Source organism: Erinaceus europaeus, chromosome 11, assembly GCF_950295315.1.
Source record: "Erinaceus europaeus chromosome 11, mEriEur2.1, whole genome shotgun sequence".
NCBI lineage: Eukaryota > Metazoa > Chordata > Mammalia > Eulipotyphla > Erinaceidae > Erinaceus > Erinaceus europaeus.
The window spans coordinates 62,623,579-62,647,664 of NC_080172.1; the positions used below are offsets into that span (position 1 = coordinate 62,623,579).

General features: G+C 40.4%; 1 protein-coding gene across 1 annotated transcript; it reads left to right on the top strand.

The window, feature by feature from the left end:
* The first annotated feature begins 1 nt into the window (after nt 1).
* AP4B1 (adaptor related protein complex 4 subunit beta 1) lies at nt 2-23,991 on the top strand. The gene is made up of 11 exons (XM_007530186.3): nt 2-132; nt 290-479; nt 11,488-11,712; nt 12,485-12,615; nt 13,499-13,646; nt 14,737-15,233; nt 16,571-16,654; nt 19,221-19,324; nt 21,058-21,265; nt 21,473-21,754; nt 23,256-23,991. The coding sequence occupies exons 2-11, from the start codon at nt 367-369 to the stop codon at nt 23,687-23,689; spliced, it is 2,226 nt and encodes a 741-aa protein (XP_007530248.1). The 5' UTR covers nt 2-132; nt 290-366; the 3' UTR covers nt 23,690-23,991.
* Nucleotides 23,992-24,086: the final 95 nt, after the last annotated feature.

Below are 24,086 nucleotides of genomic sequence, written 5' to 3' on the forward strand. Positions count from 1 at the left end.
CGTGATTAGGTTTGGGAGTGACAGCCACCGCCTGGAGGCGCCAGAAAGACTGCTGTGGGGGGAGGGAGGGGGTCTGCAGACAACCACGGCCGGGCAGGAAGTCAGGCCCAGGACCTAGAGATAGCCTAGGAGGTCTGCGAGCTAGGAACCCCAGAGCGTAGGGTGGGGTCGCCGGGGAGAAATACAGGAAGTCCTAGTGTGCTGGGCTGGGTGTTGGCTGGGAGGCCCAGGCTGCGACGATCACGCAGTGTCTTCAGTGTCTTCTCTGATTGACATTTCCTTTACTTAGGTGCTCCCGTCAGGGCTGGGAGGAGCCCACGAGTTGCCTAGAGATCTGGGCGAACGGCCCGCTGACTGTCGGAGAAGATGCCGTACCTGGGCTCCGAGGACGTGGTGAAGGAGCTGAAGAAGGCTCTGTGTAACCCGCACGTGCAGGCCGACAGGCTGCGCTACCGGAATGTCATCCAGCGCGTGATTAGGTACCACCCACCTGACACCCCCTGCAGCCCCCATCCAGGCCGCTGGAGAGTCTGTGTACATCACACTCAGTTTGGGCTTCCGATTTGTCATCTCAGTCTCCTTATGTAACATTTTTTAATCTTTTTTTTTTTTTAACTTAGCTGAGTGGTTTTATCCATTACTTGAATTTTTTTTAGTCACTTTTTTTTCTTTTTTATTTAAGAAAGGATAAATTAACAAAACCCATAGGGTAGGAGGGGTACAACTCCACACAATTCCCATCACCCAATCTCCATATCCCACCCCCTCCCCTGATAGCTTTCCCATTCTCTATCCCTCTGGGAGCATGGACCCAGGGTCATTGTGGGTTGTAGAAGGAGGAAGGTCTGGCTTCTGTAATTGCTTCCTCGCTGAACATGGACGTTGACAGGTCAATCCATACTCCCAGTCTGCCTCTCTCTTTCCCTAGTAGGGTGGGTCTCTGGGGAAGCAGAGCTCCAGGACACATTGGTGGGGTCTTCAGTCCAGGGAAGCCTGGCCGGCATCCTGATGACATCTGGAACCTGGTGGCTGAAAAGAGAGTTAACATACGAAGCCAAACAAATTGTTGAGCAATCATGGACCCAAAGCTTGGAATAGTGGAGAGGAAGTGTTGGGGGGGGGGTACTCACTGCAAACTCTAGTGTACTTCTGCTTTCAGGTATATATTTTGCAGTAGTTTACGGATACGTGTGAACATATGCTCTCTCTCACAGAAACTGGTGTATATCTAGGTTTTGGGACTTTGTTAGAAAGTGAACCACCTGAGATAGAATTAGAGTACTTTGAAAGGAAAGGTCTCACCCGAGTAATGAAGCTGAAGGGTTGTCATTCCACACGTGTAGTCTCTGGACACAGTCTGAAGTGAAGCATGTTGAGGTGGCAATCGTTGTGTTGATTAGGTTGTGATGGGCAGATGCAATATTATTTGATATGGATTGGGAGAGGCATACGGGAAAGTGGGCCCTATCCAAGGGTTCCAGGACTGGGGGAAGTAGAGGCACTATAGGGAGATGTGAGGTTCCTGCTGTCTTAGGGTTCCAAAAGACAATGGATAGTTAATGTTATCATCACATTATTTGGTAATTGGGTTAACTTTGAAAAGTTCTTTTGTTAGGGTTTGCTGTACAGTACCCAGTATCTTGTATATAGCTGTGCTATTGGTTGCTTCTGATCTACTTGGTCTAGGCTTTTGAGAGAGTCTGCATATCAGTTACACAGCCTATATACTGAAAACATTCAGTTTGTGTTTTGAAAAACTTCGAGACATACAATTAATTTTCCCCCTCTCATATTAATTAACTAGTGATTTAAATTACTACATTTTACTAGGAGTGCCATGTCTTGAATTTATACTGCTCAGGAGTAGGGCGGTAGCACAGCGGGATAAGCGCAGGTGTTACAAAGCACAAGGACCGGCTCAAGGATCCTGGTTCGAGCCCCTAGCCCCCCACCTACAGGGGAGTCACTTCACAAGCGGTGAAGCTGTTCTGCAGGTGTCTGTTTTTCTCTCCCCCTCTCTGTCTTCCCCTCCTCTCTCCACTTCTTTCTGTCCTATCCAACAACAACGACATCAATAATAACTACAACAATAAAACAAAGGTAACAAAAGGGAATAAATATTTTTTAAAAAGTTGAATTTATACTGCTCAACCTATAGCTGAAGCATATCCATCACAAACCTTTTGAGTTTTTAAATATTTAATATTTTTATTTTTTTAATTTTTTAATGATTTAATAATAATCGACAAGATGGTGGAATAAGAGGGTTACAGTACCCACTACCAGAGTTCTGTATCCCACCCCCTCCATTGGGAGGTTCCCTATTCTTTATTCCTCTAGGAGTATGGACCAAAGACTAAAGATTGTATTTTATTGACTAAATATTAGAGGGCTGAGGAGATAGTAAGCTAAGGCTCTGAGCTCCAAGGTTCTGTCCCCACCATCACAATAAACCAGAGCTAAGCAGTATTCTGGTGGGGAAGTAAAACAGATATACACACAGACACAACACAAGAAAGAATTTGACATGAAACAGACAAGGGCCAGGAGAAGCTAGAGCCCACCCTGGTACATGCGGTGCTGAGGACTGAATTGGGACCCTCAGGCATATGCGTATAAACCCAATGCTTTAGCATGTTGAGCTGTTTCTCTAGTCGCCAGACCTTTCTTTTTTCATCTTCATACCCACATATCCTGCTGCCTACTTGGCATTCCCACTTGGGTATTTCTTCAAAGATATGCAAAGTAGCACCTGCATAACTTCCAACTCCCCAGACCTGCTCTTCTGCTTATATTAGTGTTGATGACCCCACCCAGCAGTCAACATGATGACACTTGATTTTTCACTCAGAAAGTCAGATGGTATAGAGATTCATGGTTCTAAGTGTCCTTTCTCTTTCTTTCCTCCTCCTACTTCCTCTCCTCCTCCTTCTTCTTTTTTTTTTTAATTCCCTTTTATTGCCCTTGTTTTTTATTGTTGTTCTTATTGATGTCCTTTTTGTTTCATAGGACAGAGAGAAATGGAGAGAGGAGGAGAAGACAGAGGGGGAGAGAAAGATAGACACCTGCAGACCTGCTTCACCTCTTGTGAAGCGACTCCCCTGCAGGTGGGGAGCCGGAGGCTCTAACCAGGATCATTACCCAGGTCCTTGAGCTTTGCGCCACGTGTGCTTAACCCGCTGTGCTACTGCCCAACTCCCCCCCCCTTTTTTAATTTTTAATTATTTTTACTATTTATTGGACAGAGAACCAAAAATTGAGGGGGAAGGGAGAGATAGAGAGGGAGAGAGACAGAGAGACACCTGCAGCCCTGCCTCACCTCTTGTTAAGCTTTCCCCCAGCAGGTGGGGACCAGGGGCTCAAACCTGGGTCCTTGCACACCTTGTAACGGGGGGTTCAACCAGTTGTGCCACCACTCAGCCCCTACAGGTCAATTTCTTTCTTTTTTTTTTTTTAATATTTTATTTTATTTTTGAGAGGGGTGCAGAAAGACATAGAGAAACACCAGAGCACTGCCCAGTTCTGGCTTATGGTGGTGCGGGGGATTGAACCTAGGACTCAGGAGTCTCAGGCATGAGAGTCTGTTTTGCATAACCATTATGCTATCTCCCCTGCCGTAGCTCAATTTTTTAAAAAAATTTATTTCTTTATTGGGGAATTAATGTTTTACATTCAACAGTAAATACAATATTACATGCATAACATTCCCCAGTTTCCCATTTAACAATACAACCCCCACTATGTCATTTATCATCCTTCATGGACCTGTATTCTCCCCACTCACCCACCCTAGAATCTTTTACTTTGGTGCGATATGCCAATTACATTTCAGGTTCTACTTGTGTTTTCATTTCTGATCCTGTTTTTCAACTTCTGCCTGAGAGTGAGATCATCCCATATTCATCCTTCTGTTTCTGACTTATTTCATTCAACATGATTTTTTCAAGGTCCATCCAAGATCAGCTGAAAACGGTAAAGTCACCATTTTTTACAGCTGAGTAGTATCCCATTGTGTATATATACCACAACTTGCTCAGCCACTCATCTGTTGTTGGACACCTGGGTTGCTTCCAGGTTTTGGCTATTACAGATTGTGCTGCCAAGAACATATGTGTACACAGATCTTTTTGGATGGATGTGTTGGGTTCCTTAGGATACATCCCCAGGAGAGGAATTGCAGGGTCATAGGGTACGTCCATTTCTAGCCTTCTGAGAGTTCTCCAGACTGTTCTCCACAGAGGTTGGACCAATTGACATTCCCACCAACAGTGCAGGAGGGTTCCTTTGACCCCACACCCTCTCCAGCATTTGCTGCTATTACCTTTTCTGATGTATGACAGTCTCACAGGAGTGAAATGATATCTCATTGTTGTCTTGATTTGCATTTCTCTGACAACCAGAGACTTGGAGCATTTTTTCATGTGTTTCTCTGCCTTTTGGATCTCTTCTGTGGTGAATATTCTGTCCAAGTCCTCCCCCCATTTTTGGATGGGGTTATTTGTTGTCTTGTTGTTGAGTCTGACAAGCTCTTTATATATGTTGGTTATTAAACTCTTATCTGATGTATGGCATGTAAAGATCTTCTCCCATTCTGTGAGGGGTCTCTTGGTTTGGGTAGTGGTTTCTTTTGCTGTGAAGAAGCTTTTTAATTTGATGTAGTCCCATAGGATTATACTTGCCTTAGTCTTCTTTGTAATTGGATTCGTTTCATTGAAAATGTCTTTAAAATGTATGCGGAAAAGAGTTCTGCCAATATTTTCCTCTAAGTATCTGATAGTTTCTGGTCTAACCTCCAAGTCCTTGATCCACTTGGAATTTACTTTTGTATTTGGTGAAATACAGTGATTCAGTTTCATTCTTCTGCATGTTTCAACCCATTGTTTCCAACACCATTTGTTGAAGAGACTCTGCTTTCCCCATTTAATAGTCTGTGCACCTTTGTCAAAGATTAGATGTCCATAGGTGTGGGGCCTCATTTCTGGGCTCTGAATTCTATTCCACTGGTCAGTGTGTCTATTCATGTTCCAGTACCAAGCAGTTTTGATGACAATGGCCCTATAATACAGTTTGAAATATGGGAGTGTGATGCCTCCGGTTCTGTTCTTTTTTCTCAAGATTGTTTTGGCAATTCTAGATCTTTTCTGGTTCCAGATAAACCTTTGTAGCATTTGGTCTATTCTCCTAAAAAATGTGCTTGATGGGGATAGCATTAAATTTGTAGATGGCTCTGGGTAATATATTCATTTTGATGATGTTAATTCTTCCAACCCATGAACATCGAATATCTTTCCACTTCTTTGTGTCTTTTTCAGTTTCTTTGAGTAGTGACTCATAATTTTCAGTATATAAGTCTTTCACTTCTTTGGCTAGGTTTACTCCTAGATATTTTATTGTTTTTGTTGATATAGAAAAAGGAACTGATTTCTGGATTTCAATTTCTTCTAACTTAGTGTTTGCATAGAGGAATGCCACTGACTTTTGAATGTTAATTTTATAGCCTGACACCTTACTGTATTGCCTGATGATTTCCAAAAGCTTCTTGCTGGATTCCTTAGGTTTTTCCATGTATACTATCATGTCATCTGCAAATAAGGAGAGTTTGACTTCTTCTCTTCCAATCTGTATGCCTTTAATTCCTTGCTCCTGCCTGATTGCTATGGCAAGAACTTCCAACACTATGTTGAATAGTAATGGTGATAGTGGGCAGCCCTGTCTAGTACCTGATCTGAGGGGAAATGCTTCCAGTTTTTCACCATTGAGTATGATGTTGGCTGTAGGTTTGCTATATATAGACTCCACTATCTTCAGGAATTTTCCATCTATTCCCATTTTTTGTAGTGTTTTGATCATAAAGGGATGTTATATTTTGCTTTCTCTGCATCTATTGATATGACCATGTGGTTTTTGGTCTTCCTTTTGTGGATGTGGTGGATCACATTGATTGATTTACGTATATGAAACCAACCTTGCATGCCTGGGCTAAACCCCACTTGGTCATGATGAACAATCTTTTTGATATACTGCTGTATCCGGTTGGCTAGAATTTTGTTCAATATTTTTGCATCTATGTTCATCAGAGATATTGGTCTGTAGTTTTCTTTTTTAATTGTGTCCCTGTCTGCTTTTGGTATCAGGGTGATGTTGGCTTCATAGAAGCTGGCAGGGAGTATTCCAGTGTCTTCAATCTTCTGGAAGACTTTTAAAAGTAGAGGTATTAGTTCTTCTTTGAAGGTTTTATAGAATTCATTTGTAAAACCATCTGGTCCAGGACTTTTATTTTTGGGGAGATTTTTGATAACTGTTTCAATTTCATTAGCTGTGATGGGCCTGTTCATGTTATCCACTTCCTCTTGACTTAGTTTTGGAAGTTGGTAGGTATCTAGGAAATCGTCCATTTCTTCCAGGTTCTCTAGCTTGATGGCATATAGTTGTTCATAGAAGCCTCGCGTGATATGTTGAATTTCTGTGGTGTCTGTTGTGCTATCTCCTCTTTCATTTACTATCCGATTTATTTGGGTCTTCTCCCTTTTTTGTTTTGTGAGTCTGGATAAAGGTTTGTCAATTTTGTTTACTCTTTTGAAGAATCAACATTTACTTTCATTGATCTTTTGTATGGTTTTCTTATTCTCAATGTTATTTATTTCTGCCCTAACTTTAGTGATTTCTGTCCTTCTGGTTGCTTTAGGGTTCCTTTGTTGTTCTTCTTCTAGGTCTTTAAGATGTGCAATCAGGCTGTTTATTTGTGCTTTTTCTTGTTTCCTAATGTGTGCTTGTATAGCTATGAACTTCCCTCTTATTACTACTTTAGCTGTGTCCCAAATATTTTGATAGCTTGTGTCTTCATTTTCATTGAACTCTCGAAGCATTTTGATTTCTTCCTTTATTTCCTTTTTGACCCAGAAGTTGTTAAGAAGTGTACTGTTGCGCTTCCACATTTTGGGACTGTTACTAATCTTTTGTTGATTGTTAAGTGTTAGTTTAATTCCACTGTGGTCTGAGAAGATGCTTGGGATGATTTCCATGTCTTGAATTGGCTGATGCTGCCTTTGTGGCCTAATATATGGTCTATCCTTGAGAATGACCCATGTGGATTTGAGTAAAATGTGTATTCCAGTTTCTTGAGATGAATGACTCTGAAAATGTCCAATAGTTCTAGTTTATCTATTTCTTCATTTAGCTCCCTTATGTCTTTATTGGTTTTCTGCCTGCATGATCTGTCCAGTTGAGAGAGTGGGGTGTTGAAGTCCCCTACTATGATTGTGTTGCTGTTAATATATTGCTGTAGCTCTTTCAGTAGAAGTTTGATGTATTTAGATGGCTTCTCATTGGGTGCATAGATGTTAATAATTGTTAAGTCCTCTTGATTGACTGATCCTCTGAGCATTAAGTAGTGTCCATTCCTATCTTTTTTAATCTTATCTATTTTAAAGTCTATCATGTCAGATATGAGAATAGCTGTTCCTGCCCTTTTATGTGGGCCACTGGCTTGTATGATAGTTTTCCTTCCTTTCACTTTAAGTCTGTGTTTGTCTTGTTGAGTTAAGTGGGTTTCCTGTAGACAGCATATTGTTGGGTTGTGTTTTCTTTTTTCTTTTTTTTTAAATTTAATTTCTTTCTTTTTTAAAGGATTTTATTTATTTATTAATGAGAAAGGTAAGTGGAGAGAAAGAAGGAATCAGACATCACTCTGGTACATGTGCTGCCAGGGATTGAACTTAGGACTTCATGCTTGAGACTAGTATCTTATCTACTACACCATCTCCTGGATCACAGGGTTGTGTTTTCTGATCCATCTTCCTACTCTGTGTCTTTTAATAGGTGAATTCAGGCCATTGACATTTATTGATATTAAAGATTGAAGATATTTTAGTGCCATCCTTGTAGAGTTTAGAGTGTTTTGATATATGTCCTATTTGTGGTGGTCTGGTTGTTTATAGGAGACCTTTCAGAACTTCTTTCAGGGCAGGCTTGGTGATAGTTGATTCCTTCAACTGTTGCTTGTCTGAGAAGGGTTTGATGCCTCCATCTAGTCTGAATGACAGTCTAGCAGGATATAGTATTCTTGGTTGAAAGCCTTTCTCATTGAGCACTCGATAGATATCTTGCCATTCTCTTCTGGCCTGTAGTGTTTTTATGGAGAAGTCTGCTGCTAATCTTATGGGTTTTCCTTTGTAGGTGACTCTTTGTTTTTCTCTTGCAGCCTTGAGGATCCTTTCTTTATCCTTATTCCTTTCCATTCTAAGTATGACATGTCTTGGTGTCTTTAGGTCTGGGTTAATTCTGTTTGGGACCCTCTGGGCTTCTTGAATCTTTATGTCTTTGATGTTGTTTAGACTAGAGAAATTTTCAGCTATTATGGCCTGGAGAATGCTTTCTTCCTCTCCTTCTCTTTCTTGCTCTGGTATGCCAATAATGCGTATATTGTTTCTTTTGAAGTCATCCCATAGGACTTTGTTGTTTTTCAGCATCTCTTAATATCTTTTTGAGATCTCTTACTTCTTTTTTAGTTGTCTCTGATTCGTCCTCTATCTTGCTAATTCTGTCTTCAGCCTCATTGATTCTATTCTCTCTGCCCTCCACTGTTTTCTGGAGTTCATCTATTTTGTTGCCCTGTTCTGATACTGTTTTAGCTTGTTCAGCTAGTTGCGTTCTTAGCTCCGTGATTTCAGCTTTCACCTCTCTAATAACCATGAGATAATTAGTACTTTCTTCCATAGTCTCATTTGTTGTTCCTGCATTTCTGATTACAATTTTTTCAAATTCTTCACTCACTCCTGTTATTATTTCCTTAGCTAATGTTTGGATGTTGAACTCGTTATTCTGTGCTTCACCCTCTGGAGGACTTTTAGCTAGACTCTTGTCCTGGTTCGATTCTCCAATATTTCTTCTTGTTGTTTTAGCCATTTTATATATTATGTTATGAGTTCCCTTTATCAGTACTTTTCAAATTACTGATCACTATTGCCTGGATTGACTTGTGTCTAAGTAAGTTAATTAAAGGGTTCACAGTGGTAGAAGTTAATAGTTGTTTCAATAGTATTTTAATCCCTGAGTTGGAGCTCAGTGATTTAAAAGCCTCTTTTTTTTCTTCCCTGTAGGCTATGGGAGCCTGAGGGCTTTTAAACTATCAATAGGCTTCTTAGCTTAATCACTTCTTCTTCTAGCGTTTGCCCTTCTTCTGTAGCCAGTCAACAGCGTCAGGTTGAGCCTGATGTAAAGTTTCGAGACCTCCTTTGAATTTGGAGAGGTGGCAGTCGTTGACTATGTGGGTCATAGTCTGTCTGTAGCCGCAGGGACAGTTCGGGTCGTCTCTGGCTCCCCAGCGATGGAACATAGTAGCGCAACGGCCATGGCCTGTTCGATAGCAATTGAGGAGGGCCCAATCATAACGTGCTAGCTTAATCACTGACTCCTGACCAAGAGATAAAGCAGGGTGTGGCAGAGATAATCCAGTGGTTATGCAAAGAGACTTTCACAGCCCCTCAGCTATGCCACCAAGGTATAGGTCTTCTATACCTTGATTTTCCTGGTTAGATCTCTGTCCCTTGGTGTCCCTCCCTGTTGCTGCTCCAGATTCTGAGGGTAGTAGCAATGGAGACTCAGAGTTGCACTTGGTGAGTCTCTGGGGAGTTCTCTCCTCCCTTCAGCTGTCCCCTTGTTGGTGGAGCAGACTGGAGGTGGTGTCTCAACTGATAAACTGCTGGACTGTTAGCAGTCACTTAATCTCTCCTTACGCTCCTCTTTCCTCTCTGTCACCAGCCACACGTGTTTGTACTCACCAGTGATTTAGTAGATTCCTGAGGTCATTCTAGTCCTGTCTTGTTTCGGTCCCAGGTGGTCTCCTTTGGTATTCCTAGTTGATCCAGGAGAGGAGAGGAGAGGAGAGGAGAGGAGAGGAGAGGAGAGGAGAGGAGAGGAGAGGAGAGGAGAGGAGAGGAGAGGAGAGGAGAGAAAGTGATCTGCTGCTGCTCGTAGCTTCTCAATTTCTTATAGTCAGAATTCTTCTGATAAAAGAATTCTTTTTACTAGAGCACTGCTCAGCTCTTGTTTATGGTGGTTGGTGCTGAGGATTGAACTGATACAAGAATTTGAATCTCAGGCAGGTGGTGGTGCAACCAGTTAAGAACACACATTACTATGCGTAAGGGTCTGGGTGAAGCAGGTCTCTTTCTCTTCCCCTTTTTATCACGCCTTCTCCCTCTTAATTTTTCTCTGTCTTATCAAATAAATTTTAAAAAATTTTTACATTTATTTTCCCTTTTGTTGCCCTTTTTTATTGTTGTTATAGTTGTTGTTATTGATGTCGTTGTTGTTATATTGGACAGAGAGAAATGGAGAGAGGAGGGGAAGACAGAGGGGGAGAGAAAGATAGACACCTGCAGACCTGCTTCACTGCCTCTGAAGCAACTCCCCTGCAGGTAGGGAGCCAGTGGCTCCAACCAATTTCCTTAGGCCGGTCCCTGTGCTTTGTGCCACGTGCACTTAACCCACTGTGCTACCACTGACTCCCCTATCAAATAAAATTTTAAAAACTTTGTGGTCCAGGAAGTGATGTAGTGGATAAAGAATTAGACTCTGAAGAATGAGGTCCTGAGTTCAATCCCCAGCAGCACATGTATCAGAATGATGTATGGTTCTTTCTCTCCTCCTACCTTTCTAATAAATAAATAATCTTAAAATTTTTTTAGTAAAAAATCATTTGAATCTATAATTCCTTGCCTGTGGCAGTGTGTGGCACTGACTTTAGTGTGCACAAAAAGCCCTGAAGGTTGCTTTTTTCTTGAAATGTAAATGCTCTCAAAGAAATCCAATCATTCTGATTGCTGTAGGATTGGATGGAACCCACTATAGGGTACCACAGTTAGAGAAACAATAAAATTCAAACTTATACTACCACTCAGCTACCAACCTGCTCACACAACTACCTACAGACTCAAAAGATGTGCTATTCTTGCTATATATTTGGGCCTTATCACACCAACCAATAGCTATCTACCACACCTCCCTGATAAGCTTCTGCTCATTCAGCTAAAATATTGTTTCCTCTTTGGAAATAGTTTCTGGTTTCCTGGCAGTATTCAGCCTTTGAATTCCCATTATAAGGTGTTCATAGTTTACTATAACTAGTTGTGTTTTTTTTATCTGCCTCCTTAGTAGGCATTTGAGTTCTAGACATACAAGATAATGATAATCTCTCCAGAAAGTCTTCATAGTGATCTCTTTAGAGCATTTCCCTGAAATGTAAAAGCTAATCTTCACCTGAAGGTACTGAGGATTCAATAAGTGTGTATATCAAATAAATAAAACAGTGTTTGTTGCAGGCCTGTGATGCAAACTGTCGTGTGATATAATAGGCAAGTCAGGTCTGGTTGCTTCCCTCTAAGAGATCATAATCTGGTTGGATAATCAGGACATGTATAAGTAAAATGCCTTCTGTCTGGAGGGACCACTGTGTATTTTACTTCCTTCTCTGTGTGTTGGTTTCAGGCATATGACTCAGGGATTGGACATGTCTGGTGTTTTCATGGAAATGGTGAAGGCCAGTGCCACTGTAGATATTGTTCAGAAGAAGTTGGTTTACCTGTATATGTGCACATATGCTCCCCTGAAACCAGATCTAGCTCTACTGGCTATCAATACACTATGTAAAGACTGTTCAGATCCTAACCCTATGGTTCGAGGACTTGCACTACGGAGTATGTGTAACCTCAGGTGAGTACATATTCCCTACGTGTTTCTCAGTGATGGATAAATTTAGGAGGTCATGGGGCAGATTTTTAATGATGATGATCTGAGCTCCTCGTTACTGGGGAAAATGCTATTGTGACCAGACCTCAGGTTTTCAGCCATTGTTTTGGCAAAACAAACAAACAAAACCACCTTATTAGATAGCTTCATTATTATTATTTTCATTCTCTGAAATGGTTCTTGATTTTGTTTAAAGTTTTTCTAGGTGATTATGTAAGTATGCATGTATGAACTCCCATACACATATTCTTTACTGCCTATGCAGTATTATTGAAAATAAATATTTATTTTATTTATTCATTCCCCTTTTGTTGCCCTTGTTGTTTTTTATTGCTGTATTTATTATTGATGTTGTTGGATAGGACAGAGAGAAATGGAGAGAGGAGGGGAAGACAGAGACGGGGAGAGAAAGACAGACACCTGCAGACCTGCTTCACCACCTGTGAAGTGACTTCTCAGGTGGAGAGCTGGGGGCTTGAACTGGGATCCTTACCCAGGTCCTTGAGCTTTGCGCCACGTGCGCTTAACCCACTGCACTACCACCCAACTCCCTTGTATTGTTGAAAATAAAAAGGCAAATATAGCCTTTAAAGTTTGGCAGTTGCTTTCACCAAATCTTCATGATCTGGTAGGTGCACTGCAAATATCCGTTAAACCCTATGTTAAGTGAAGAGAAGGTGAGTTTTGTTGAAACTAGTATTTTAAGATCTGGCTGACTCCAGCATGTATTTCTTAGGATGCCTGGTGTACAAGAATATGTCCAACAGCCTATTCTCAATGGTCTGCGGGATAAAGCTTCATATGTCAGGAGAGTAGCAGTCCTTGGTTGTGCCAAGATGCATAATCTTCATGAAGATTCTGAAGTGGGTATGTCTCAGTGTAATCCATGATGATCAAAGTTTACATGTGTCTCCATTGTATATATGGCTTTGCAAATTATTATATATGTAGCTTTGATGACTTTTTTGTTTTGTTTTTGTTTTTTCTTAGAGAATGAGATCACAACACTGAAGCTTCCTTCAATGCAGTGAGGACTGGGCTCAAACCTGAGTCTTCCACACAGCAAAGTAGTATACCATCCAAGTCAGCTATTTCACTGGCTCTGTGTAACTTTGATAGAAAAACAAAACAAAACTGCCCCTACTTCTGTACATGTATTTTTTAAATTTTTTAATATTTATTTATTTATTTTCCCTTTTGTAACCCTTCTTGGTTTTTATTGCTGTTGTAGTTATTGTTGTTGCTATTGATGTTAGATAGGACAGAGAGCAATGGAGAGAGGAGGGGAATACAGAGAGGGGGATAAAAAGATAGACACCTGCAGACCTGCTTTACAGCCTGTGAAGCGACTCCCCTGCTGGTGGGGAGCTGGGAGCTCCAACCCAGGGTCCTTAGCCGGTCCTTGCACTTTGCACCACATGCGCTTAACCCGCTGTGCTACCACCCGTCTCCCTGTACATGTATTTTTAGGTATGATGTGAGACTTTATTTTCTGAGGTAGAGAAGTCTTTTCATTGAAGTTCAAATAAGACCCTTTGCACTAGCCACTTAGAACACAAACGTACACACACACAAAAGAGAAAGAGAAAGAAAGGAAACAACAAAGAACAATCTAGAGATTGTGTTTACTTCTTACTGTCTGTCATTTTTATGGCACATCCAACTTTGTCTATCTGGAGCTCTAATTCTAGCTATTTCCCTTTGACCCTAAAGCTTTTCTTCTATATCCACAACCTTTGTTCTCTTACAGATGGTGCCCTGGTAAATGAATTATACGGTTTGCTTCGTGATCAGGATCCAATTGTGGTTGTGAATTGCCTGAGGTCTCTAGAGGAAATTCTGAAGCAGGAAGGAGGTGTTGTTATCAATAAGCCTATCGCTCACCATCTCTTAAATAGGTTTGGACACTTTAATGCTGTTTTTATTCTTTTTTTTAAGATTTTTATTTATTTATGAGAAAGATAAGAGAGAGAAAGAACCAGGCATCACTCTGGGGGCCAGTCAGTGGTACACTTGGTTAAGTGCTCACATTACAGACATCACTCTGGCACATGTGCTGCCAGGGATGGAACTTGGGACCTCATGCTTGAAAGTCCAAAGCTTTATCACTGCGCTACCTCCTGGACCATTGCTGTTTTTATTCTGATAAGCTCTACATCCAAGTCAAATCTTGTTGTCTAATTAAGAAGAATTCTTGAACAACTTCTGTGGAGTAGAAAAGAAAGTTAATAACAATTATTAACTTCTTTTTTAAAAATATTTTTATTTATTATTGGATAGAGACAGAGAGAAATTGAGAGAGGGGAAATAGAGAGGGAAAGATACAGAGAGACACCTGCAGCACTGGTTCACAACTTGCATGAAGGTTTCCACCTTGCAGGGGCTTGAACTTGGGTCCTTGCACACTGTAATGTGTGCACTTAACCTTGATATTAACTTCTTCAGATTTCATTGGAAGAATTTCTTTTATTTGCTTTAGTTTCTTTTGGTGATACAAAGAGATTGTGGAAATACCTTGTCAGGGCAGGGTCTGCTGTCTATAGTCTTTGTGTGTACTTTAAACAAAGCCATTTATGCTCTCAGAAAATGTACAGAATATGGATCTTGGGTCTACTGATAATGTCTTTGACCTTAGGTAAGTATGCATTTGTACTGTAAACTTGTCTTGGAATTTAAAGCCCATTTTGTGTAAATATTAAATAGTATGTAAAAGCTGAAGAGATAGCATGATGGCTGTGCAAAAAGATTTTCATGCCTGAGGTTCTGAGGTCCCAGGTTCAATCCCCAGCACCACTATAACCCATAGCTGAGCAGTGCTTTTGTTAAAGTAAAATGGAAAATAAGATGTGTGTAAAAAGGATAGACACAAATTGTTTATATCAGTACTCCCCTAGTTATGATGAACGATGACTTCTGATATGATAGAAGCTTGGAGATGTTCCTAGTTTTGTTGCTAAAATAGCACTTTTGTTTTCCTTTTTGAGGTAGAATGTCAAATCTGGACCAGTGGGGCCAGGCTGAAGTATTAAACTTCCTGCTACGCTACCAACCCCGCAGTGAAGAGGAGCTCTTTGATATTCTCAATCTCTTGGACACTTTTCTCAAGAGCAGTAGCCCAGGTGTGGTGATGGGAGCCACCAAACTCTTTCTGATCTTGGCAAAGAATTTCCCCCATGTACAAACTGACGTGCTGCTGCGAGTCAAGGGACCCTTACTGGCTGCCTGTTCTTCAGAGAGTCGTGAGCTTTGTTTTGCTGCTCTCTGTCATGTGCGCCAGATTTTGCACAGTTTGCCAGGTCATTTTAGCAGTCACTACAAAAAATTTTTTTGCTCCTACTCGGAGCCCCACTACATCAAACTACAAAAAGTAGAAGTGCTCTGTGAACTGGTGAATGATGAGAATGTACAGCAGGTACTAGAAGAGCTTCGAGGGTACTGCACTGATGTGTCTGCTGACTTTGCACAGGCCGCCATCTTTGCCATAGGTACGTGTCTACTGCCTTTCCTTTTTGGAATCCTAGAGCAACCAGCTAGAAAGCTGTGGAACCATAGAAAGCAAAAAGTTGGTTAACAGTGCTTTAGAGACAAACAGTTATAAATGTGGAGGGAGGGAGGCTTTTGTGCCCCCTCCCCTTTTTTTCGGTCAATACTTATATTGCCATATTTTCCAGGATAGAGAAATATAAGCAACTCAAACAATATTACTAATTATCTGAATTGTGTTTTGTTGCCTGCTACCCAAAATGTTTTCCTAATTATCATCTTACCACAGCATTATAAGGCAGACAGGAGAAGTGTATAAAGTTCATTAAATTGGGCAGAGGGTAGATAGCATAATGGTTATGCAAACAGACTCTCACGCCTAAGGCTCCAAATTCCCAGTTTCAATCCCCCATACCACCCTAAGCCAGAGCTGAACAGTGCTCTGGAAAAAAAAAAAAAAAAAAGAATGGAATTTTAAATAAATTAATAAATATCATTAAATTTATTTCAAAGATGAGGAAACTCTGGCACAAAGTTACTAAATTGTCAGGAGGTCATATATTTCTTCATCTAGACTGGAACTAACCTTCTTAATTAATAGTTCCTTCATAGTCCGGGAAGTGGCACAGAAGATAAAGCACTAAATTCTCAAGCATGAGGTCCTGAGTTTGATCCCTGGCAGCACATGTGCCAGAGTGATTTCTGTCTTTTTTCCTATCTATCTCATAAAAAACAAATAAATAAGTAATATCTTTAAAGAAAAAGCAAGTTCCTGCGTCAACTGACTGTTGTTTATTAAGCTTCTTCCTGGAAAAGTTCTAAGCCTTACAGACTTTTTCTGATTAATGTATCTGGAATGCATTCCAGAAAATAGAAGCTGCTAGGAAGTTAAATTTGGGGGGGGCCTTCACATGGGACAGAAGGAACCATTATATGTAGGCTGGTTATTTTTAGGGGAAGAAAAGAATGAACAAAGAGGAAAGTAGAAACCCCTCAGTCAGGAGACCACCATCAAGTGTTCCTACCAAGAACATTCTGGTGCTGCAGGTGGCAGCAGCAAACAGTATTCATAGCTGAATGCCACACAGATACCTTTGCTACTAAAAGCTTTTAACCTTGTTTAGTGGTAAGTTCTTTGTCCATGAACTTTTGGTTTTCTAGTTGTTGGTAGGGGAAAAAGTCAATTCATTTTTATCAGAATTAGCTTTATAGCAAACTTAGATTCTCACTTCAGCAAGCAAGGGGTGCTATCATAGCTGTCATTTTGTCTTTGGTTGGAAGTTATTTTACAATGAGTTATTTGACTTAACACTGTTTTTTGTTCTCCTTTTCTTTGTAGGTGGCATTGCCAGGACCTACACAGATCAGTGTGTACAGATACTAACAGAGTTGCTGGGGCTCCGACAAGAGCATATTACCACAGGTAATGGCCACCTCTGTAAGAATTTTCTCTCTCTCTCTCTCTTTTTTAAATATTTATTTATTTATTCCCTTTTGTTGTCCTAGTTGTCTTCTCCGTGTAGTTATTATTGTTGTTGTCGTTGTTGGATAGGACAGAGAGAAATGGAGAGAGAGGGGAAAACAGAGGGAGAGAGAAAGATAGACACCTGCAGACCTGCTTCACCACCTATGAAGGGACTCTTCTGCAGGTGGGGAGCCGGGGCTCAAACTGGGATCCTTAAGCCAGTCCTTGCGCTTTGCGCCTTGTGCACTTAACCCGCTGCGCTACCGCTGGACTTCCTCTTTCTTTCTTTCTTTCTTCCTTTCTTTCTATTTTTTATTAATTGCTTGGCTTAATGGAGTTCTCCAAAAAACATTTTTTATTTAACCTTTTTTTAAAAAGAGTTTTCATGTTTTATATTTATTTGTTTATTTGTATATATGTAATAGAGGCAGAGAGACGGTGAGAGAGAAGTTGGAAGAGAGATATTCCTGCAGCACTGTTTCACTACTTGTAAAGCAAGAGAGGACCAGAGGCTTGAACCCAGGTTACTTGCATATTCCGCCTGGCCCCATATTTGTTTTATCATTTTGTTTTTATTGCCACCAGGGTTATCACTAGGGTTTGGTGCCTATACAACGAATCCACTGCTCCCTGTGACCATCTTTTTTCTTTATTTTCTTTCTTTTTTCTTTTTTTTTAATTTATTTGATAAGACAGACAATGAGAGGGATGGAGGAGGTAGAGAGGGAGAGAAACAAGAGACACCTGCAGTACTTGCTTCACCAGTCATGAGGCTTCCACCCTGTAGGTGAGGACCAGGGGCTTGAACCTGGGTGCTTGAGCATGATAATGTGTGCACATTTTAATATATATATATATATATATATATATATATATATATAACTTATTTATTTATTTATTATTGCATAGAGACAGGAATTGAGTGGTCCAGGAGGTGGCACAGTGGATAAAGTGTTGGACTCTCAAGCATGAGGTCCTGAGTTCAGTCCTTGGCAGCACATGTACTAGAGGGATGTCTGGTTCTCTCTGTTTCCTATCCCCCTCATTAATAAATAAAGGATTAAAAATATATATTAAAAAAGAGAGAAAAAAATTGAAAATAAACAGACAGAGAGACATACCTGCATCCCTGCTTCACCACACATGAAGCTTTCCCACTGCAGGTGGGGACCACAGGCTTGAGCATGGGTCCTTATGCACTGTAATATATGTACTTATACAGGTATGTCACCACTGGGACCCCCCCATATTTGTTTTATCTAAAGATCTATTTGTTTTAAATTTATTTTACTTACTATGTAACAGAAAGGAAGAGAGAATGAGAACACTGATATATGCAGTGCTGGCGATCAAAGAGCCTCATGTATGACAGTCTAAGACTTTACCAGTTGAGCTATTCCCTCAGTTATAGTAAAGATTTATTTGTTGGGAGTTGGGCGGTAGCTCAGTGGGTTAAGCGCACAAAGCGAAGTGCAAGGATCGGAGGAAGGATCCCGGTTCGAGCCCCCAGCTCCCCACCTGCAAGGGTGTCCCTTCACAGGCGGTGAAGCAGGTCTGCAGGTGTCTTTCTCTCCCCCTCTGTCTTCCTCTCTTCTCTCCATTTCTCTCTGTCCTATCCAACAACGATGACATCAATAACAACAACAGTAATAACTACAACAATAAAAAAGGCAACAAAAGGGAAAATAAATAAATATGAAAAAATTTTAAGATTTATTTGTTTGTTTATTTATTTATGAGAGGGAGAGAGAACCCAAGTACCAGTCTGGCACATTTAATACCAGGGACTGAATTTGGGATCTTATGTCTGAGGACCCAATTGGGTCCACTGGATCACCTACTAGGCCACACAAAAATATTTGCTGATGAATAACATAGATAATGTTTTACTTTGTTTGCATCATTATCTGTTGTCATCAGAGAAGCACAGTCTAGATCTAATGATCTTCAAACTGCCATGAAGCTACAAAACTATGTTACAGATAAAAATGGATGTAAAGATGATCTTGCTCTGTTGTTTGGCAGCATTCTTTATGCCATAGTTTCTAAGGCTAGGACTAGGGGGAGGCAGGTGAGGTACTTAGCATGCAAAAAGAGATATTCACTTTCAGGTCTGTGCAAGTGTTAACCATACATGTCTGAAATTTCACACCTGGGGCAGCTTGCCTCACTGTAGTCCCAGCCCTTATGTCTCTTGATACTGTCTTCAGCATAACATTCAACACTGCCCCACATCTACACAGAACTTTACATTTTACTAAGTGCTTTTGAACACATTAGCTCATTTACCCTCATAGCAATTTAATAGGAAAAGTATTTATTCACACAGTTATTGTCCATGTCAGATATTTCTCAGATAATCAGTGACCACAGCTCATTTCATAGACATTCATCAAGTTATATGACAGAATATATTACTTTGCTTATGATTCCTTCCTGCATGGAAACTATATTACTTTGCCTATGATTCCTTCCTGCATGGAAGCTCTAACCCAGTGCTTTTATATTCTGAACTGTGTTGTAGTGGTGGTGCAAACTCTCCGGGACCTGGTTTGGTTGTGTCCTCAGTGTACAGAAGCTGTGTGTCAGGCTCTGCCCGGCTGTGAGGAGAGCATTCAGGATAGTGAGGTAGACTTATTTTACTTCACTTCTAGGCAAAGGGGGAATGGAATGACTAGGATCCTGCTTTCTGAAATCGATTCTACTTAGGCTTTTTACCCATGTCTGGAGTAGAAACTCATTCATACTCCCTTCCTTCCTTCCCTCCCTCCTTCATTCCTTCCTTCTTATCTTTCTTTTTCTTTAATATTTTATTCCTATATTGGATAGAGGTAGAGAAATTGAGAGGAAGGAGGAGAGAGAGACACCTGCAATACTATGTGAAGCTTTCCTCTTGCAGGTGGGGACCAGGGGCTTGAACCTGGATCCTTGCTCTCAACCAAGTATACCTCCACCTGGGCCCATGGAGTAGAAATTCTACTTATTTATTTATTTTTGCCTCCAGGGTTACTGCTGGGGATCAGTGCCTACACTACAAGTCCACTGCTCCTGGTGGATATTTTTTCCTTTTGTTGCCCTTATTGTTTATCATTGTTGTTTTTTTATTGTTTTTATTGTTGTTTTATTGATATAAAACATTTGGAATTTGCATATGTTCTTATACTTTAATACTGCTATACCCTTTTATAGTTTTGAATTAAAGATTTAGAGAATGGAGTTTTACACTAAGATAATAATCAAAATCATTTCTTGTATTTTCACAAATATTTGTGTTTTATCCCAGGTCTCCTGATATAAATACTCAGATGTGGTAGACCTTTCTTTTTAAATATATTTTATTTGGTGGTCTGAGAGGTGGTGCGGTCGATAAAGAATTGGACCCTCAAGCATGAGGTCCCGAGTTTAATCCCCTGCAGTACATGTACCACAATGATGTCTGGTTCTTTCTCTCTCCTCCTATCTTTCATATATATATTATTTGTTTTATTTAAACAAGTAAGCATGAGGGCTATGTATATATAGAGAGATAGAGACAGGCCAGAGCATTGCTCAGTTTTGGTTTATGGTGGTACCATGGATTGAATCTGGAACCTTGGAGCCTTAGGCATGAAAATCTTTTTGCATAACCATTATGCTATCTCCCCACCCCTACACTTTTTTTTTTTTTTCCAGAGCACTACTCAGCTCTGGTTTATAATAGTTCTGGGGATTGAACCTACAACTTTGGAACCTTAGGCATGAGAGTCTCTTTTGCATAATCATTATGCTATGTCCTCCACCCACTATACACATTTTTTAAAAACTTCATAGATAACTCTGCTGTGCACGCTACGTTGATGGCTGCTTTTGTGAAGTAATTTGGAGTATCTTTAAGTATCTTCCATTGACATTCAAAGTTACAGTTTAGGGTAAAGAACCCCAAAGTTGAGGCAATTTTATTGTTTAATTAAAACAGACTATGAGAGTCTTGAGTCTGCTTTTATACATTAGAATTTAATTCCTGTTTGTTACATAAAGTGTAGTGTGGCTGTGGAAAAAGGGAAAATAAACAATACGAATTGAAGTAAATAAAAGATTACACTTTTTCTGTAGGTGCTAGGAAAAAAATCAAAGCCTGCAACTTTTTTAAAAAGTTATTTATTTATTCATGAGAAAGATAGGAGAGAGAAAGAGAGAAAAGAAAAATCAGACATCATTCTGGTACATGTGCTGCCAGGGATTCAACTCAGGACCTCATACTTGAGAGTCCAGTGCTTTATCCACTGCACCACCTCCCGGACCATAAGCCTACAACTTTCTATTATCTTTGTTTTGGGAATGTCCAAGTAGTAAACTCCTGTTCTTGTTCCTTCATTGCCTAGGGGAAGCAAGCATTTATTTGGCTACTTGGTGTCCATGGAGAAAAAATTCCCAATGCTCCATATGTGTTAGAAGACTTTGTGGACAGTGTGAAATCAGAGACATTTCCAGCTGTTAAAATGGAGCTACTCACTGCATTACTGCGCCTTTTCCTCTCCCGACCTGCTGAGTGTCAGGACATGCTAGGGTGTTTGTTACATTACTGCATAGGTAGGTTCTTCTGAAGGAGGTAACACTGGTCACGACCCATTTTTTTTTTTTTTTACACATTTCATTGTTTGGTGAGTCATAGGAGCCAAATTGAAAATATTTCTGTTTTGCTCACTCTACCCCCCCCCCCATTTCAGTTGGTATCAGGGTAGAGGGACAATGTTTTAGTTTTGTGTTTCATTAACTCAGTCTGTTGTCTTACTTCAGAGGAAGAAAAGGACATGGCAGTCCGGGACCGAGCTCTCTTCTACTATCGCCTCCTCTTAGCTGGCATTGATGAAGTTAAACGGATCCTGTGTAGCCCTAAATCTGACCCTTCTCTAGGACTTTTGGAAGATCAGGCTGAAAGATCTGTGAACAGCTGGGCCTCAGACTTCAACACTCTGGTGCCAGTATATGGCAAAACCCACTGGGCAAACATCTCTAAATGCCATGTGGCAGAGCATCATGGCCCAAAATGTTACAGCTCTGCATCCTTTGCCATATCAGGTAAAATTAGTCCTTTCTTATATTTTGTCATGAAAGATATTTATCTTGAGGCTAAAGAAACAGCTTAACTGATAGACTTTCATGCCTGAGGTTCCCAGTTTGATCCCCAGCAATACATGTATTGTTTGCTGCTCTGGCTTATGTCTGTCTGCCTCTCTCTTCTCTCTCACTCTCTCTGTGCTTCATGTAAAATTCTCTCATACATGATAACTAAAAACAAATCCTTAAATATATATTATTATAAAGATACTATTATAAATATATCATTATAAAGATATAGATTATTATAAATAAATATGTTATTATATGTATTATTATAAAGATATATATTTTTCAATGACTGGTAAAAATTAAGAGTACTCAGGGGCTGGGCACAGCAGGTTAAGCGCACATAGCGCAAAGTGCAAGGACCAGCGTAAGGATCGCAGTTCAAACCCTGGCTCCCCACCTGCAGAGGGGTCGCTTCACAAGTGGTGAAGCAGGTCTGCAGGTGTCTGTCTTTCTCTCCTCCTCTATGTCTTCCCCTCCTCTCTCAATTTCTCTGTCCTTGTCGAACAACAATAGCTATAACAACCACAAGGGCAACAAAATGGGAAAAATGGCCTCCAAGAGCAGTGGATTTGTAGTGCAGGCACTGACCCCCAGCTATAACCCTAGAGGCAAAAAAAAAAATAAAATAAATAAACTAGAGCACTGTAACCAAATCTCAGAATATTACCTGAATTTGAATTCTCTGGGCAGAGGTAGATAGCATAATGGTTATGCAAAGAGATTCTCATGCCTGAGGTTCTGAAGTCCCAGGTTCAATCCCCCACACCACCATAAACCAGAGCTGAGCAGTGCTCTGGTGTTTCTCTCTGTGTCTTTCTCTCTCTGCATCTATCTCAAAAATAAAAAAAAATTAAAAAGTTGAATTTGAATTCTCTGTGAACCAGTAAATTCATCATTAGTTATTGAAACCATAGATGCAAAGATAAAAAGCCACATTGTGCTTTTGTGGAAATCTAGATTTAAAGAAATCTAATTGCTGGGCAAGGCAGTGGAGCACCTGGTTAAGTGCTCACATTACAGTGTTCAAGGACCCAGGTTCAAGCCCCTGATCCCCACCTGCAGAGGGAAAGCTTTACAAGTGGTGAAGCAGGGCTGTAGGTGTCTCTCTGTCTCACTATCTCCTCCTCCCCTCTCAATTTCTCTCTGTCTCTATTCAATAATAAAAATTTTTAAAATAGAAATCTCATTTCTATAGATTAAGATAATCTCTTTACATTGGTGTATTGCAGCAAAGTAAAAGGTTCTGGGGTTGAGGCAGCAAGGATCAGGTCCTGGAACATGATGGCAGAAGAGGACCTAGTGGGGGTTGAATAGTTATGTGGAAAACTGGGAAATGTTACACATGTAAAAACTATTTTATTTTACTGTTGACTGTAAAACATTAATCCCCCAATAAGAAATTTAAAAAAAAGAAAGATAATCTCTTACCTGAATTTTCTGACTCTTTTAGGAACCTTGATTCCTGAAGAAAACAAGGAGAGGGTACAAGAACTCACTGATTCTGGAGCCCTTGTGCTAGTACCTAATCGCCTACTTACTGCTGAGTATTTTGAGAAAACTTGGCTTAGCCTGGAAGTTGCTCATCAGCAGGTGTTCCCTTGGCAGGGAGCAATTCATCCTGACACCCTCCAGATGGCCCTGCAAGTAGTGAACATTCAGACCATTGCAATGAGCAGGAGCAGGTCCAGGGCCCAGCCATGGAAAGCTTACCTCAGTGCTCAAGATGACACAGGCTGCCTGTTCTTAACAGAACTGCTGTTGGAGCCAGAGAGCTTGGAAATGCAGATCTCTGTGAAGCAGAGTGAGGCAAGGACTAAGACACTGAACAGTTTCATGTCTGTGCTAGAAACTGTGATTGGAACAATTGGAGACATAAAGTCATAATAGATTTATTGCTGCCTCTTCCGAATGATATGAACAGCTATCAGAGTTCCTTAGTTTTTTTTCTTACTAGAACTGCTTAAGTCCAGATACTATCAAAAACAAAGGAAAATGGGAAAACTAGGAATCAGGAGTCTTATGTTTTCATTTAAGGATTATTGACTTATTCCTCTCATACCTACTTGTAAATGACCTCAGATTTCCAGGCCATGCTGTAAAGGTTGACGTTGATAAGAGAATGGGGATGGAATGAAGATAGGATTTGGACTGATTTACTAATTAAAGATGTCTGATATGGCTAGAAACTAATGTGTCATCATTTGTGGCAGTTATCTATAATTAATGTAGTGAATTCCCAACTGTCTTCATATTCCTAATCATACTATTCTTTTTGTTTTCA